This window comes from Dermacentor variabilis, chromosome 2 (genome assembly GCF_050947875.1).
Source record: "Dermacentor variabilis isolate Ectoservices chromosome 2, ASM5094787v1, whole genome shotgun sequence".
In the NCBI taxonomy this organism is placed as follows: domain Eukaryota; kingdom Metazoa; phylum Arthropoda; class Arachnida; order Ixodida; family Ixodidae; genus Dermacentor; species Dermacentor variabilis.
In genome coordinates, this window is record NC_134569.1 from 262,420,715 (window position 1) to 262,434,380 (window position 13,666).

A 13,666-nucleotide genomic window follows, 5' to 3' on the forward strand; every position below is an offset into this window, starting at 1 on the left:
TCGATGCGGCCACAGTCACCCTTCCTGAGGCCCTAGTGTTGAGAGATAATAATAGTCATCTAAATAAATATGTGGTGGAAATTAGCAAAAGGCGATAGGAGGATTGGTGGCTCAAAAGCAGAGAAGTGACATAAGGTTAAAAGAGTAGGAAGACATACTTAAAGAAAATCGAGAAATTCAATAACACATAACACAGAAAAAAATAAAAATCTGAGCATGGTGGCAACTGCCATCACCCCGTTTCAAAGGGGACGCTTCTACCTTCCATCCATCCATCCATCCTGTTTCTGGTGAACCGTAGAGTTTCTCACTACATTACCTAGAGGGAAATTTGGCGCTGCTGCGCTGTGGTATGCATGGGAATGCCGGTATATTGTGACTTCGGATTGGCATCGTTCTCGGAGAGACAGCAAACCTTGAAGACGCGCTTGGCTAGCACCGTTCCGTCTGTCACAATGATTCACTTTCTACTAAAACAGCACGTGAAAAGCTGTTTTAGCTTTATTATTACACGAAACCATGTCCTGTTTAACTATGAGAACTTGTTATTGTGTGTATGACTACATGTTACGTAAAAAGTATCAGCGTGCCGCTAAAGTTGGAGGACAGAAGGTTCGTGCTCGCTTTGAAACAGTTGGCCGTCTGTTCTTGCTTTTCTTCGCTTGGTCATGCATTGTGGGTGAGTAAAGATGTAATATGTGTGAATGGAAGCATTTTATGAAGATTTTACTTTGAGAGCGCGTTATTTGCGTAGCCATAGCCACGTTTTAGACGAAGCCTCTTACAACACCAGCCAACACGAGCCTCGCAGACACATATACCGTCATTCCCATGACGGCACAGCGCCCCCTTAAGAAACTCCCATAGACGGTGGCACCAGATTACCTTCTAGGTGTTATAGTGAGAAACTCTATGTGGTGAACGTTGTGCGCAGTTTTGTGGAGTGTAGCGGCGGTAACAGTGAATTGCTGCGCACTGTAAGCAGACTGAAGGACGCAGTCACAGTGCAGCTAACTACCGCGCCAAGCAGTCACGCATCGATGACTACCATATTTACACGATTGTAAGTCGACCACTCTTTTTTAAATTTGAAAATCTGAAGTGGGGGTCAACTTACAATCGAAACCAAAACATGGCACCGCCAAAAAAGCGAGACCAATGGGAGCTACAATGTAGTTAGAATTTTGTTTGCTCTATGGCCCTACCCATAGCTCTTCGCTATCTTGCATGTTTGTTCGCTTTTCGGAAGTGTTTTTCAACGTTTTTGAGAGTTTTACAGTGCACACAACACTCATGAGAGGGTGTCGATAGTTGATGGAAGCGCCACTGTTCCATTCGTGGCGGCACCCCCAGAACGGCGGCGCTTGCAGGGAGTATCGACAGTTCATGGAAGAGCAGACGCCGCTCATGTGTTTGTTCCCCTGTGGCTCTTAGTTTGATGCGTTCCACTCACGACCTACTGTATAAAGGGCGACCTGCGCATCCCGTGGTCGCCTACGGCAGCACGCGGCCGAAGAAATATCACGTGATCATTGAGTAGGGACCAAGCGTGCCGGTAGAGGCCGCCAGTGCTCACCCTCACAGCAACGCCCGAAACGCTCCGGCCCTGCCTTCAGGAGTACGGCGATGACGGTAAAAATTCGCAGAGGAGCTGCAGTAAACTCGGCATTTCACATTATTGACAGGGCGCGGCTAGAAAAATGCGCGTTGATACATGCGATACACGCCCCAGATATTTGGTATCTTCGCTGTGCAGTGCAATGAAATTTTAAACTACCTTGAAGGCGCGGCCGCTAGGATTGAAATAGTGTAATCCCTTAGAGCTTTTTTTTCCCCCTCATTGTCTGCTAAAATGTTGGTTAGTGCTGTGGTGCCAATAAGGTCTGGTGCGCACTTTCCGCGCTAGCCGAGGTCTGAGCGCGCCCGCACTTCATTCTCCCGTAGGTTTCGCTAGTCCCGAGCCGGACGCAATGAATGCACTACGTACCGCTTTGCAGGGCCCACGCGTTCCTTTGCTGCATTCGGCACGTTCACTGAAGTGACGTGCCGTTGAGAGAGCGGCAGAACGTGAGTGGTTTTAATTGCAGAGCATGCCACAATCGTAAAGATGTGCTGTTATTGACGTTCAAAAATAACGTACAGCACGAAGGACAAGGACAGCGACAGACGACATACACAGCGCTGACTTCCAACAATATTGTATTGCGTTGCCACATCGTGTGTATATATACAAGAAGAGGCATGCGCAGAAAATGTACGACAGTCCCATGGGGCGTTCTAACAGCAAGTCATTGAACTAAGAACATGGTTACCTGAAAAAATAAAAAATAAAAAATATAAAAAATATGGGCATTACGATTTCTATCTGTTTAGATACGAGACTTCAGCAGGGGTCAGCGCGATTGAGGGCGCACTAACGCAAATACTACCAAGTTTTCTGATGAAATCAGCTTCCACAATTTCCCTGGTGAGCTGAGAGCTGTGTCTCGCTATAACTTCAGTATCTTCGAAGAATGGCACGCAGCCGCAGTCCCGGCAATGGATGCCCAAGTGGCCTTGTACAGTGTTGCAAACGTTGTTACAATGCTCTCTTAGTCTATCGTTTAAGCACCTGCCTGTTTGTCCTACATTTTTACTGCCGCAAGACAGGGGAATTTGGTAGACTACATTCGTTGTGCACGTCACAAACCGTTTTCTGTGCCCGACAGAACAACAACTCTGATGCAATTTAGGCGCGTTTACACGCTTACAGAGCCTTGCCAATTTTTCCGGGGCTGAGAAAACGACTGTGATTCCTGCATGCTGCCCAATTTTCTTTAGCCTATGGGATACATAATGCACATATGGCAGCACTGCAAACCTGCGTCTTTCAGTCCGCTGGTTCCCTGATTGAGCGGGATCATCACGTTTTGTGTGCCTCAGAATCTGTTCCGCTATGGCTGAAATTAAGGAGAAAGGGTAACCAGCCCAAGAAAAGCGATTAGCCTGAGCAGCAAGGCATTGTTGCATCTGGTGTGGGCACGATTTATTGAGGCTGTTAACGAGACATAACTTTATAATACCTCGTTTAACGAGTTTTGAGTGTGCGGAGTTAAAGGGCAAGAGTGGCTTCTTACTTCTCGGTTCGAAGCACCAGCACACATGTTTGTTAGCAAGGCTCAGCCTGAGATCTAGAAAGCGCAAGGAATCATCCATGGGGACCTCATGCGTAAGTTCTAGAGGCTCCAGCTCTTTCTTAAAGATCTCTAAGACTTCAGAAACAGCAGGATCAAAAGCGGGATTATTGCAATCAATAAATATCAGGTAGTCGTCCACAAACCTGCACACCTTGACAACAGGGGACGCGGCTAGGTGACCATGAATATTGCGATCATGATGAGCTAGGTAAATATCACTTAGTACGGGCGCAAGACATGATCCTATACAAACACCTTTCTTTTGTATGAAATTTTGTTCATTCCATGAGATGTAAGTTGATTTCAAGTAGAAGGTGAGCAATTCAAGAAAGCCGCTAACAGAAATACCTGCAGCATTCTGAAAGCCAACTTATCCAAAGTCATCAATGTATTCTTCAACAACCAGAAGCAACTTGTCATGCGGAAGTGAATAGTACAGATCTTTAATGTCGATTGAGAACATCTTGAGTCCCTCTTCATTCTCTTTTAAAAAACTAATAACTTCACCAGAATGTCTAACGAGAAAAGGATCGTCAATGGTTAGAAGGTTTAGTTTATCTTGCAAAAACAAGCGAACAGCTTTCTGCCAAGTCGCTGCTTCAGTTACGATAACCCGCAGAGGGCAGTCATTCTTATGCGTCTTAGCTGAGAAGAATCCCGCTCAATCAGGGAACCAGCGGACTGAAAGACGCAGGTTTGCAGTGCTGCCATATGTGCATGATGTATCCCATAGGCTAAAGAAAATTGGGCAGCGTGCAGGAATCACAGTCGTTTTCTCAGCCCCGGAAAAATTGGCAAGGCTCTGTAAGCGTGTAAACGCGCCTAAATTGCATCAGAGTTGTTGTTCTGTCGGGCACAGAAAACGGTTTGTGACGTGCACAACGAATGTAGTCTACCAAATTCCCCTGTCTTGCGGCAGTAAAAATGTAGGACAAACAGGCAGGTGCTTAAACGATAGACTAAGAGAGCATTGTAACAACGTTCGCAACACTGTACAAGGCCACTTGGGCATCCATTGCCGGGACTGCGGCTGCGTGCCATTCTTCGAAGATACTGAAGTTTTAGCGAGACACAGCTCTCAGCTCACCAGGGAAATTGTGGAAGCTGATTTCATCAGAAAACTTGGTAGTATTTGCGTTAGTGCGCCCTCAATCGCGCTGACCCCTGCTGAAGTCTCGTATCTAAACAGATAGAAATCGTAATGCCCATATTTTTTATATTTTTTATTTTTTATTTTTTCAGGTAACCATGTTCTTAGTTCAATGACTTGCTGTTAGAACGCCCCATGGGACTGTCGTACATTTTCTGCGAATGCCTCTTCTTGTATATATACACACGATGTGGCAACGCAATATTGTTGGAAGTCAGCGCTGTGTATGTCGTCTGTCGCTGTCCTTGTCCTTCGTGCTGTACGTTATTTTTGATCATGAATTACCAACTAGCCCAAGCAACCACCCTAGTTATTGACGTGTTTATTTATGCCACTTTACCAAATGATAATGAAAGTCTAGCTTGAAAAATTCCAAGGGCACTTTATTGTGCCGTCACACAGATAGTCACTACAATTTAAGCACTTTTCTGGAGTTGGGCTTTTGAAACGAAAAGCTTCGCTACGCTAGACAACACGCTTTGCGCGACCCGGCGTATGTCGGAATTGGATCCGTAAGCGTGTTCGGAGTCGTCGTTGTTGTTGTCCTGAGTGGCCGTGGCACATACCCACAGTGGGGGATTGGCCAAGAATCGGGCGGTTTAATTAGGTGCCTAAAAATAATGGCGCAGGTGGCCACTGCCGCGCGCTATGCGTCGTCGTTTGACGTTCGCCGGAAGCGCGTGTTTATCGCAGAGGCCGACTATATAACCGTTTGCCAGAGAACAGGCGTGCGCATTCAACATGGAAGGAGAAGAGAGTGATACTACCGATACAGAGAGCTGTGTTTATGGCTGTACAGAAATCGCAACACAATGTGCCCAACAACGATGAATAAAGAAGATTAAAAATCCTGCATAACTTATTGTATATATCATTCATAAGCAATTTGCATCACTACACAAGGCACACGTATAGCATAACCATAAGCTTACCAAAGCATATCCATAAGTGAAACCGTAAGCATATATAACCATAGGCTAAATCATAAAAGCATAAGCTAAACCGTAAGCATATCCATAAGTTAAACCAGAAGCATAACGCATAACCATAATCATAAAGCATAACCATAAGCTAAACCGTAAGAATAATCATAGGCTAAATCATAAAGCAAACTATAAGCACCACCCGTTCAGAAACATCGAACTTGCGGCCCGCTGCGCAGTGATTTGTTTCTTCAGCGTAAAGGATGGCAGCCCTCTTCAACGCTGCTGTGAACGAGTGCCAAATGATATGCATCACAGAACCTTTTCGCCTCGAGATATCCAGGCTTAACCTTAGCTAAGCCCCAGCCAATTTTTTTTGTTCAGGTTTCAACCATTGGTTTCTAATATGGGTCACGGGGAACTCATGAAATGAAATTCCTCTTGATGCTCGGCCGCTTGACTTTCACAACGGTATGCAGAAGTAAACCATCGTGCATGAAGAAGCCGCAAACGCGAAAGCCGGCGCCCACGGGGCTGAGAATCACAGTGTCACTGAAATAGAATCTGGTAATCAAGATCTAGCGACACCAACAGATCACCGAGCACTCAGCTTATCGATTGTTTCGCGCGCGTGCACTTGCGCCCTTCCGTGCTCTCGCTGAAAATGCTTGATGCCCGTGCGTGCGGCCTGCCATGGGGTTGGGGTACCCTAGTTGGGGTAGGTGGGGGTGAGCACTAGCGCCACTGTTCGCGGCGGCGGTTTGGAAAACTAAAAAAAGCCACACAAGCAAAAGCAAATCAGCGGCACTGGCGCAGCGCCGCACGCGCAGGTCGCCCCTTATACAGTAGGTCGTGGTTCCACTTTACTGCTGGCTACGTGCTACTTCTATGCTTCCTCAGTCATCATGAGTGCTCCAGGCCCACTAATCATTTGGCACTCGTTCACAGCAGCGTTGAAGAGGGCTGCCATCCTTTACGCCGAAGAAACAAATCACTGCGCAGCGGGCCGCAAGTTCGATGTTTCTGAACGGGTGGTGCGAGAGTGGCGACTGCTGCGAAGCGGAATTTTCACCTGTGACGGCAAGTGAGAAATTTCCCACGTGCTGAAGTCTGGACACTTTCCGGAGCTGTAGGCTAAGCTTGCGGCGTACGTCGCTGAAATGCGCAATCGGTCCCTGCCAGTGAAGTGCGACATGGTCATGAAACAAGCCCGGATCTTCGCCTTTTAAGGACCCGCTCTGCCGTGAGTACGAGTTGCTGGCGGCAGAAGATCGCGAAAAACGTCAACCGGACCTGTCAAAAGAGCCTCCCTGATGGCTGCGTGTGGTTAGGTGCATTCGGCGTGGGCTGCTGTTCCACAAGATGTCGCGGTGCGGTCGTTTGCCAAATGTGAAATTTCGCGGGAGTATGACGCGCTGTGGGACCGTAGCAACTATGACGATGGCAGCACTAGTGAAGATTCTAGTACATTGTAGTGAAGATGAGTAGTCCAGTGACCATGTCAGCTACTAATAAATTTTCGTTATCGAATACGCCCTCAAGTATGCTCTCCTCTTTTCCTGTCACGCGATGTGGGGGGGGGGGGGGTCGACTTACATTCGTGTCGCCTTACAATAGTGTAAATACGGTACTTCAAGTGACAGTTTTTCAGGCGAAATAAAGGTGCAGTGTTGATATAGCCACATTTCATACGTTTATTCCTCGTTTTTCGTCCATTTTTGATAATTCGAAAACCCGGTTAATTCGAAGATTTTTCGCGGTCCGACGGACTTCGAATTAACGAGGTTCTACTGTACCAAATGTTTTGAGTTTAACAAGTAGTATGTGATGGTTTATCATGTCGAATGCCTTTGTCAGATAAATGAATACAGAACTCACAATTAGACCTCTGTCAATAGCTTGCTTGATTTCTTCAGTTAACGTAATATGTGCCAGCTCGGTTGAAAAGCCTTGGCGAAATCAGAATTGCTGAGAAGACAAAAGGTTAAATTTCTTTAGGTAGTGCATTAACTGAGTGTGGAAAAGCTTTTCAATCAGCTTACCAAAAAAAGGAAGATACAAACTGGCCTGTAATTCCCTACTGAAGTCTGATCACCTTTCTTGGAAACTATTCTACCAGCTTTAAGACAGCTCGGAAACACCTCTGCAGAGAACAGTTTGTTAATGATTAGAGCCAAAACTGACGATATTTCATGCGAAATTAGTTTTATTTTACAAGGATCAATGCGATCTAAGCCAGCGCTTGTAGTCTTCAATGATGTGATGGCCTGGTGAACTTCATCTGCAGTCGTCAAATGCAGATAAAAGGAATGACTACACCGAGGCATATCAGGTAAAGGACACGCCGGCTGCTGCGTATCTGTAGATGCGAAAAAATGCTCACAGAATGCATTAGCTATTTTAAGACTATCAGTATACATTTCGTCACCTTGCTTTATTTTTTTTTGTGGTCTCTGAGCAATTTTTTTTGTTCAGAAACTCTTTCAGCAGCACGTCATGTTGCTTGTGTTTTTTACAATAAGATCCTGGTAATAATTGCGCTTAGCACGCCTTAATAAAGAAGATAATGTTGCAGAATATTTTTGAAAGTGGGATTTCAATCTAAGGTTAAAAGGCAGTGACTTTAATTTCTTATGAAGATTATTCTTTTTATTAATGGACTTTAACAGTGAGTTAGTAATCCACGGATGTCTGGGTGAACGAAACCACTTCGTCACAGTAGTGTAAGTGGTGCAGTTTTCTATGCACATAGCTATTATTTCCGAGAACGACACAAAAGCTTTTCCTGCGTAATCCTCCTCAATCACCGACGTCCAGTCCATTGCACGAATTAAGTGCACGAATTTGACGGAGTCAAATTGCCACTTTGTCAATGTATTACTATCTTGTACATATTTAAAGCCTAACGTGAAAAAATAGGATTATGGTCTGTAATGCAATGATCTACCACTCCTGCAATGTAATCAGATGAAATGTTGGAGATAATATGATCTATTAGTGTACTGGAGACCAGTAAATCATTCCTAGTTGGAGCTGAAATATGCGAAAAAATTCCAAAGCTGCATAAATAGTGCACATACTATAAACATGATGCACTATCAGGATTTATGCTGTTAATGTTAATATCACCAGCTATAACAATGTTCTTATTTTCTATTACCAAGTTATTAAGAATGTTGCTTAACTGACACAAAATTCTGGATACGAAGATGGTGACCGATAAATGGAAGCTACGATGGTGTTACGGCTGTTAATTGGTATAACAGTATGGTTAAATTCAAGCCAAACAGATTCACAGGGAATATTTTATAATCCAATATCAAGACGGCACATGCATGTTAAGGAGGAGTTTACAAGTATGGCACTTCCACCACCACAATACAATTTGCGATTACAATATTCAGAATGATAACCTGGTAATCCACACAAGTTGCCTTCATTGCCAGATAACCATGTTTCAGACAAACGTGATAGAGAATGAATGATTAAGTAAAGAAAGAAATGCAACAAGATCATCATGGTGTTTTCTAAGACTGCAGATGTTTAGGTGTAGAAGCGATAATGCTCAGGACTTTTGTGCAACAAATCTGTGGTTTCTTGGCACGTGTAGACAGCCATGGTGACCTAAAGTCGGTTTAAAGTTAGAAACGACAGCTTATCTAGCGGAAGATACCAAGGTCTTCTGCACACGCAATTCAAAACACGCGGCTGTCATCAGTCATCCAGGCTTTGATGGTGCAATTAACGGTCTAGAGGTACTTCCACTGGTGCGCTTTTTTAAGCACAAGTGCCTGCGCAAAAAGGCGTTTTCGCTCCAGCGTGAGGTGATCGTTCGCATACGCAGGTTTGGGGCCTGTGCTCTAGGTAAACCCTCTGTCCACAGTAGACAGCAGTGCCTTTCTTGCCTCTTCAGTGAATTCAGCCTTCTTGTTTCGCAAACAGAATCGTGCAATAATGTGGCTTCCATTTCTGGCGGGCACACGGTGCGCAGCGTCTATATCTGTATTGGCAGTTGGGCAACCGATCTTCTTACCAATAGTTTGGACGACTGCCAGGCAGTCTTCGCCTTTTGACTCGGGGATTACTCTCAGCTCAACATTATTGAGTCGCGAATATTGTTCGAGATCACACATTTGTTTACTAAGTGTCTTATTTTCCTCTCTCGAGACCTTGTTTTTTTTTGGTCAGTGCCTCATTTTCATTTTTCCCAGATTCACAGATGTCATTAAACATCACTAGGCTAGTTTTCAGTTCGGCAACCTTCTCACAAAGAGCCTGCAATTCCTTTGCTAGTTCAGCACAAGTCGGCATGCTCAAGCTTTGCAATGCAAAAAGGAAACACAAAATAGGGGCAGCAATGGAAGCGGGCTAAACCTCACTGTCTTCAGCACGCAAAAAAAAAAAAAAATCTCGCAGTGGCAACCTTAAGATGAGCACTCACTGCAACATAAAAGACATGTTTTTTGCCGCAATTGAACACACACAAAAGGAAGGCACATAAAGACAACACAGGCGGCACTTCCAACTGATTTAATTTGTGCTGTAACCCATGAATATATATACACATACATGCATGCGCTGGCTGTTCACAGATCTACGTTACCCAATGGTCAAACAATCTAGTTTCCGATTTATAGAGCACGATAGATGTATCGCTAATGCAATTTGTACCTTTCTTTTTTATATAGTAAGCTTCCATCAGCTCACGTGCTGTTTGAAATCTACTTCTGCCAAGAATCCTAATCTCAGAACACCGGGGTTTGCACATGCAGGCCTTGCAGTACGCAGGCAAATGTGCCACGCCATGTTTCATTAGATTTATTTCGTGTTCCCTGGCTCGTTCATTTATGCAGCGTCCAGTCTGTCCTATATAGGACTTGCCGCACTCAAGGCGAATTTCATACACCACGCCTGTAGCGCATTTCCCGTAAGACGTGCTATGTTTCTTGCCACAGCCTTGCGAACCAGTCTCCTCGCGTGTGGTTTTCGAACAGAGTCGACCCAGTTTGACAGGGGCAGAAAAGGCAATGGGTACACTATAACGGCCTGCCACCTTCTTGAGGTTATGGAAGACCTTATGAACATAAGGAATCACTGCAGGTCTTACGGTTCTGGCACATTCTTCCTCCGTTGTGGCGCTGGTACCTTTAACCTTCCGTAAAAGGCTTTCGGTGACTGAGGTCACCAACGAGTCAGTGAACCGTGCTGTTTTAAGTATGGCGGCAATGGTGGCAAAAAACATGTCTTTTAGCAAGCACCAACTACGCCAACAAGCAGTTCTGTTGTCACAGGTTTCCTTGGTAGCACTGCTGCGGGGCCAATGCAATTAACCACCAGTGCTATGATGAGCCAGTGCAGGAACACCAGCCAGCTAGATAATGCTACTGAGATATATAGATGTAGCAGCTTGTCTCAAGCATCACCTAATTCAGTGCTTTGGCCTTTCGTGGCGCCTGATTGCATTATAAGGAGTGCTGTATATATTTTCAAAAATGTGCCAAATGTAGCTTGATTTCATCTCGGTTTCCCGTCACCATCTTAAAACACCCCGCAATATAGGAAAACAAGTCTGGAGCCGCCAGAGCACCATCAGCCTGACACACGTCGACCTCTCGTGCCGCAGCGATCCGCACGATGCTTCACATTACATAAGATGTCAACAATAGTTGAGTCTGTCAATTTTTTTAGTTACTTCGGATTGCACGTTTTCCCGGTTAGTATGTTTTCTCTTGCGGTTTTCTCCAATACATATGAGCGACATTCTACTGTGTACAGTTTTAAAGGTGTCCAAGATGAACGCCATATAAACTAAGGGAAAATGAGACGAGAAATGAGACATCCACCCAATCGTAGCAATTGCTACGAAGAAAACCCGTACAAGTTGCTCGACAGAAAAGCCTCGCAGTAGAAGAAAAAATGAATGGCATATGTCTCAGTGTGTCAAGCTGAGCAGCCGCATGCTTGTTGGTAGCAATGAGTTGATGCTGAGATTTAGCAGACGGGAGTGCAGGAGAAGAGACGCACCTGCGCACAGCCTCCAGGTCTCCAGATGGCACACGCCCCTGGGCAGCAGTACTGCGTGTTTCGTTGAGCTGCTCAAAGGGGCGCACGAAGCGTAGGCCAAACGTGGCCTCGAATAGCTGCTGTGAGCGGTGCTGCTCCTCAGTTAAGCCAAAGAACGCTGTGCGGCGCAAGTTCTCTCGTGCGCTGGCCAGCAGCAGCAGGTCATGCTTGCGCTCACTCATGCCCGACTTGTTGTAGCAGCCCACGAGGGTCAGGTCGGCCAGCATGCGTGTCTGACGGTTCACAGCCAGGTTCCAGGGGCACGCCATGAACTCCTGCAGGGTGCGTCAAGCCACACCCAGTGTCGGATGCAAGACACCAATGGCGGTCAAGCACATAACTTAATATGAAAACACAACCAGTGGCTGCAATTTTAGTCATTTGTTGCCAAGAGCTTTCACAGCAAGCTGGTAAAAGCTGCTAGAATGTGGAGCTTCCCACAGTAGCAGCCTGTAGTTCAGACAATAATGTCAAGCTTCAGAACAACAGTGTGCTGGTCTTAGCACATATTTATTTATTTATTTGAAGATACCTTACAGGCCCCATGAGGAGCATTGAGTAATGGGGACATCACTGCCAGAAATTTGTACACGAGAATAGCACAAAGATGAGTAGAAATAATCTCTGCAGAACAGGGTTACACAAGCAGAGCTGCGGTAGCAAACAAACATCGGATAAATTTTATCCCGCACAATGCTCGCACACATAATCAAACAATGTGTAAAAAAAGTGCAGTTTCAAGCATGAAAAGCACGAACAAAACAATACTAACAATACTACAATAAACAGAAATTACATTTTGGAGTAGCGTACAAAACAACTGATAGATTTTATTGTGCGCATTGCTTGCGTACATGACAAAGAAGTGTAGTTTAAGGCATAAAAGAGGGCAAAAAAATCTGCATGACATTACACAGTTATCAGAGTGGCATTAAGTATGACACATATTTAGGACAGAAACTGCATGTTCAGGAGTTGCCTAAATTTATCTCTATCTATTTGTATGGCAATGCTTTCAGGAAGAGAATTCCACAAACAGATGGCTCGGGACAAATATGACAGATTAAATGCATGTGTGTTTATGTAGATGCGATTGAAACTTAACTCATTATTCAGTCATCGTGATATACAACTTGCATGTTTCAGCAGCAAGGACGATGCCCTTATTTGATGAACATATTCATGAAGCAAGCACAGCAATGCCACATCACGACGGCTCATTATGCAAAAAAGAGGCGAGGCGTGCAGACAGGACACAAGAGTAGAGAAGTGGACACCTGTCCTGTCTGCATGCCTCACCTCTTTTTTCCATAATGAATCCTTACCAACTAGCTCAGCTTTCTGTCGTTCTAAGCATCACGACGGCTATGGCTACTTAGTGCAGGAAGTGAAGGATCATTTGATTTGAGTTATGCTTGACTGCCTATCGTAATTGGGGGAAATTAATTGACTAGCTCAGTTTTGGAGGGCTTCTAAGATGCAGATTAAATATTCATGATGAGGAGACCATAATCGGGGATGTGAACTCGAGCTGCGGATGGATGAAAGTCGGGAAGGTTAATTTGCAGATGTTAGACAGGGATTTACGTAGGTTACAATGAATGTATCCTTGTGTTTATGAAGCATTAGTACATATGGTTGTTATATGAGAGGCCCAGGAAAGAGCCCAGAGGAGCTCAGATCTAGTGCGAGATTAATGCCTAGATATTTGTACAGTGAAGCTTCCATTACTGTATCTATATTTATATAATAAGAAAAACTTGATATAAAGTGTTTGCATGAGAAAGTCATTACTTCGCATTTAGATGAACAAAGTGTCATTTGCCAGCTGTTGCACCAGTCGCTTATGTGTTGAAGGTCACCTTGAAGAATAAGGTGGTTCGCAAAGCTGGTAATTGCTTGGTATATTATACATTCAATGGCAAAAATTCATGTGTAAGAAGAAGTATTTGAAACAGAGCAGTGCGGTTTTGACGGAGACAAGCAGGAAGAAACGACACGGACGAGCACTGTCCGTGCTATCCGCGTCCGTGTTATCATGCTATCACAACGCGCTTAACAAAAGCATGCACTCCATGCAAGATAGCTTCAATCATCAAACAGATCGTCTGGTAAAGACTGGTTATCCAAAGCAGCTGCTAGTGTCAGTGTCAGAAACTATCCTCAGTAGTTTGCGCAAAAACAGAAAAGAACAACGGGTAGATTCGATGACAGGAAAGGAAAAAGAAAAAAACCCCTGTAATGCCTTATATTCATCAGGTCTCCCATAAAATAAAAAAGATAGCTAACAGAGCACGTGTCAAAGTAGTTTTCTTGGCTCCGGATAAGCTTGGGAAGATGTGCAAAATGGTTAA

At 44.7% G+C, this 13,666-nt stretch overlaps 1 protein-coding gene across 6 annotated transcripts in view; it reads right to left on the minus strand.

Annotated features, from left to right (window-relative positions):
• LOC142573280 (heparan-sulfate 6-O-sulfotransferase 3-B-like) overlaps positions 1-13,666 on the minus strand; it is a 260,976-nt gene that overhangs the window by 119,316 nt on the left and 127,994 nt on the right. For 4 of the 6 annotated variants that reach the window (XM_075682914.1, XM_075682915.1, XM_075682913.1 and 1 more), the window contains exon 3: positions 11,274-11,587. In XM_075682914.1, coding sequence (XP_075539029.1) covers positions 11,274-11,587 — 314 coding nt within the window. Of the gene's footprint in view, positions 1-7,428; positions 7,609-11,273; positions 11,588-13,666 lie in introns of those variants that run through there. The other 2 variants (XM_075682918.1, XM_075682917.1) reach the window with 2 other exon arrangements.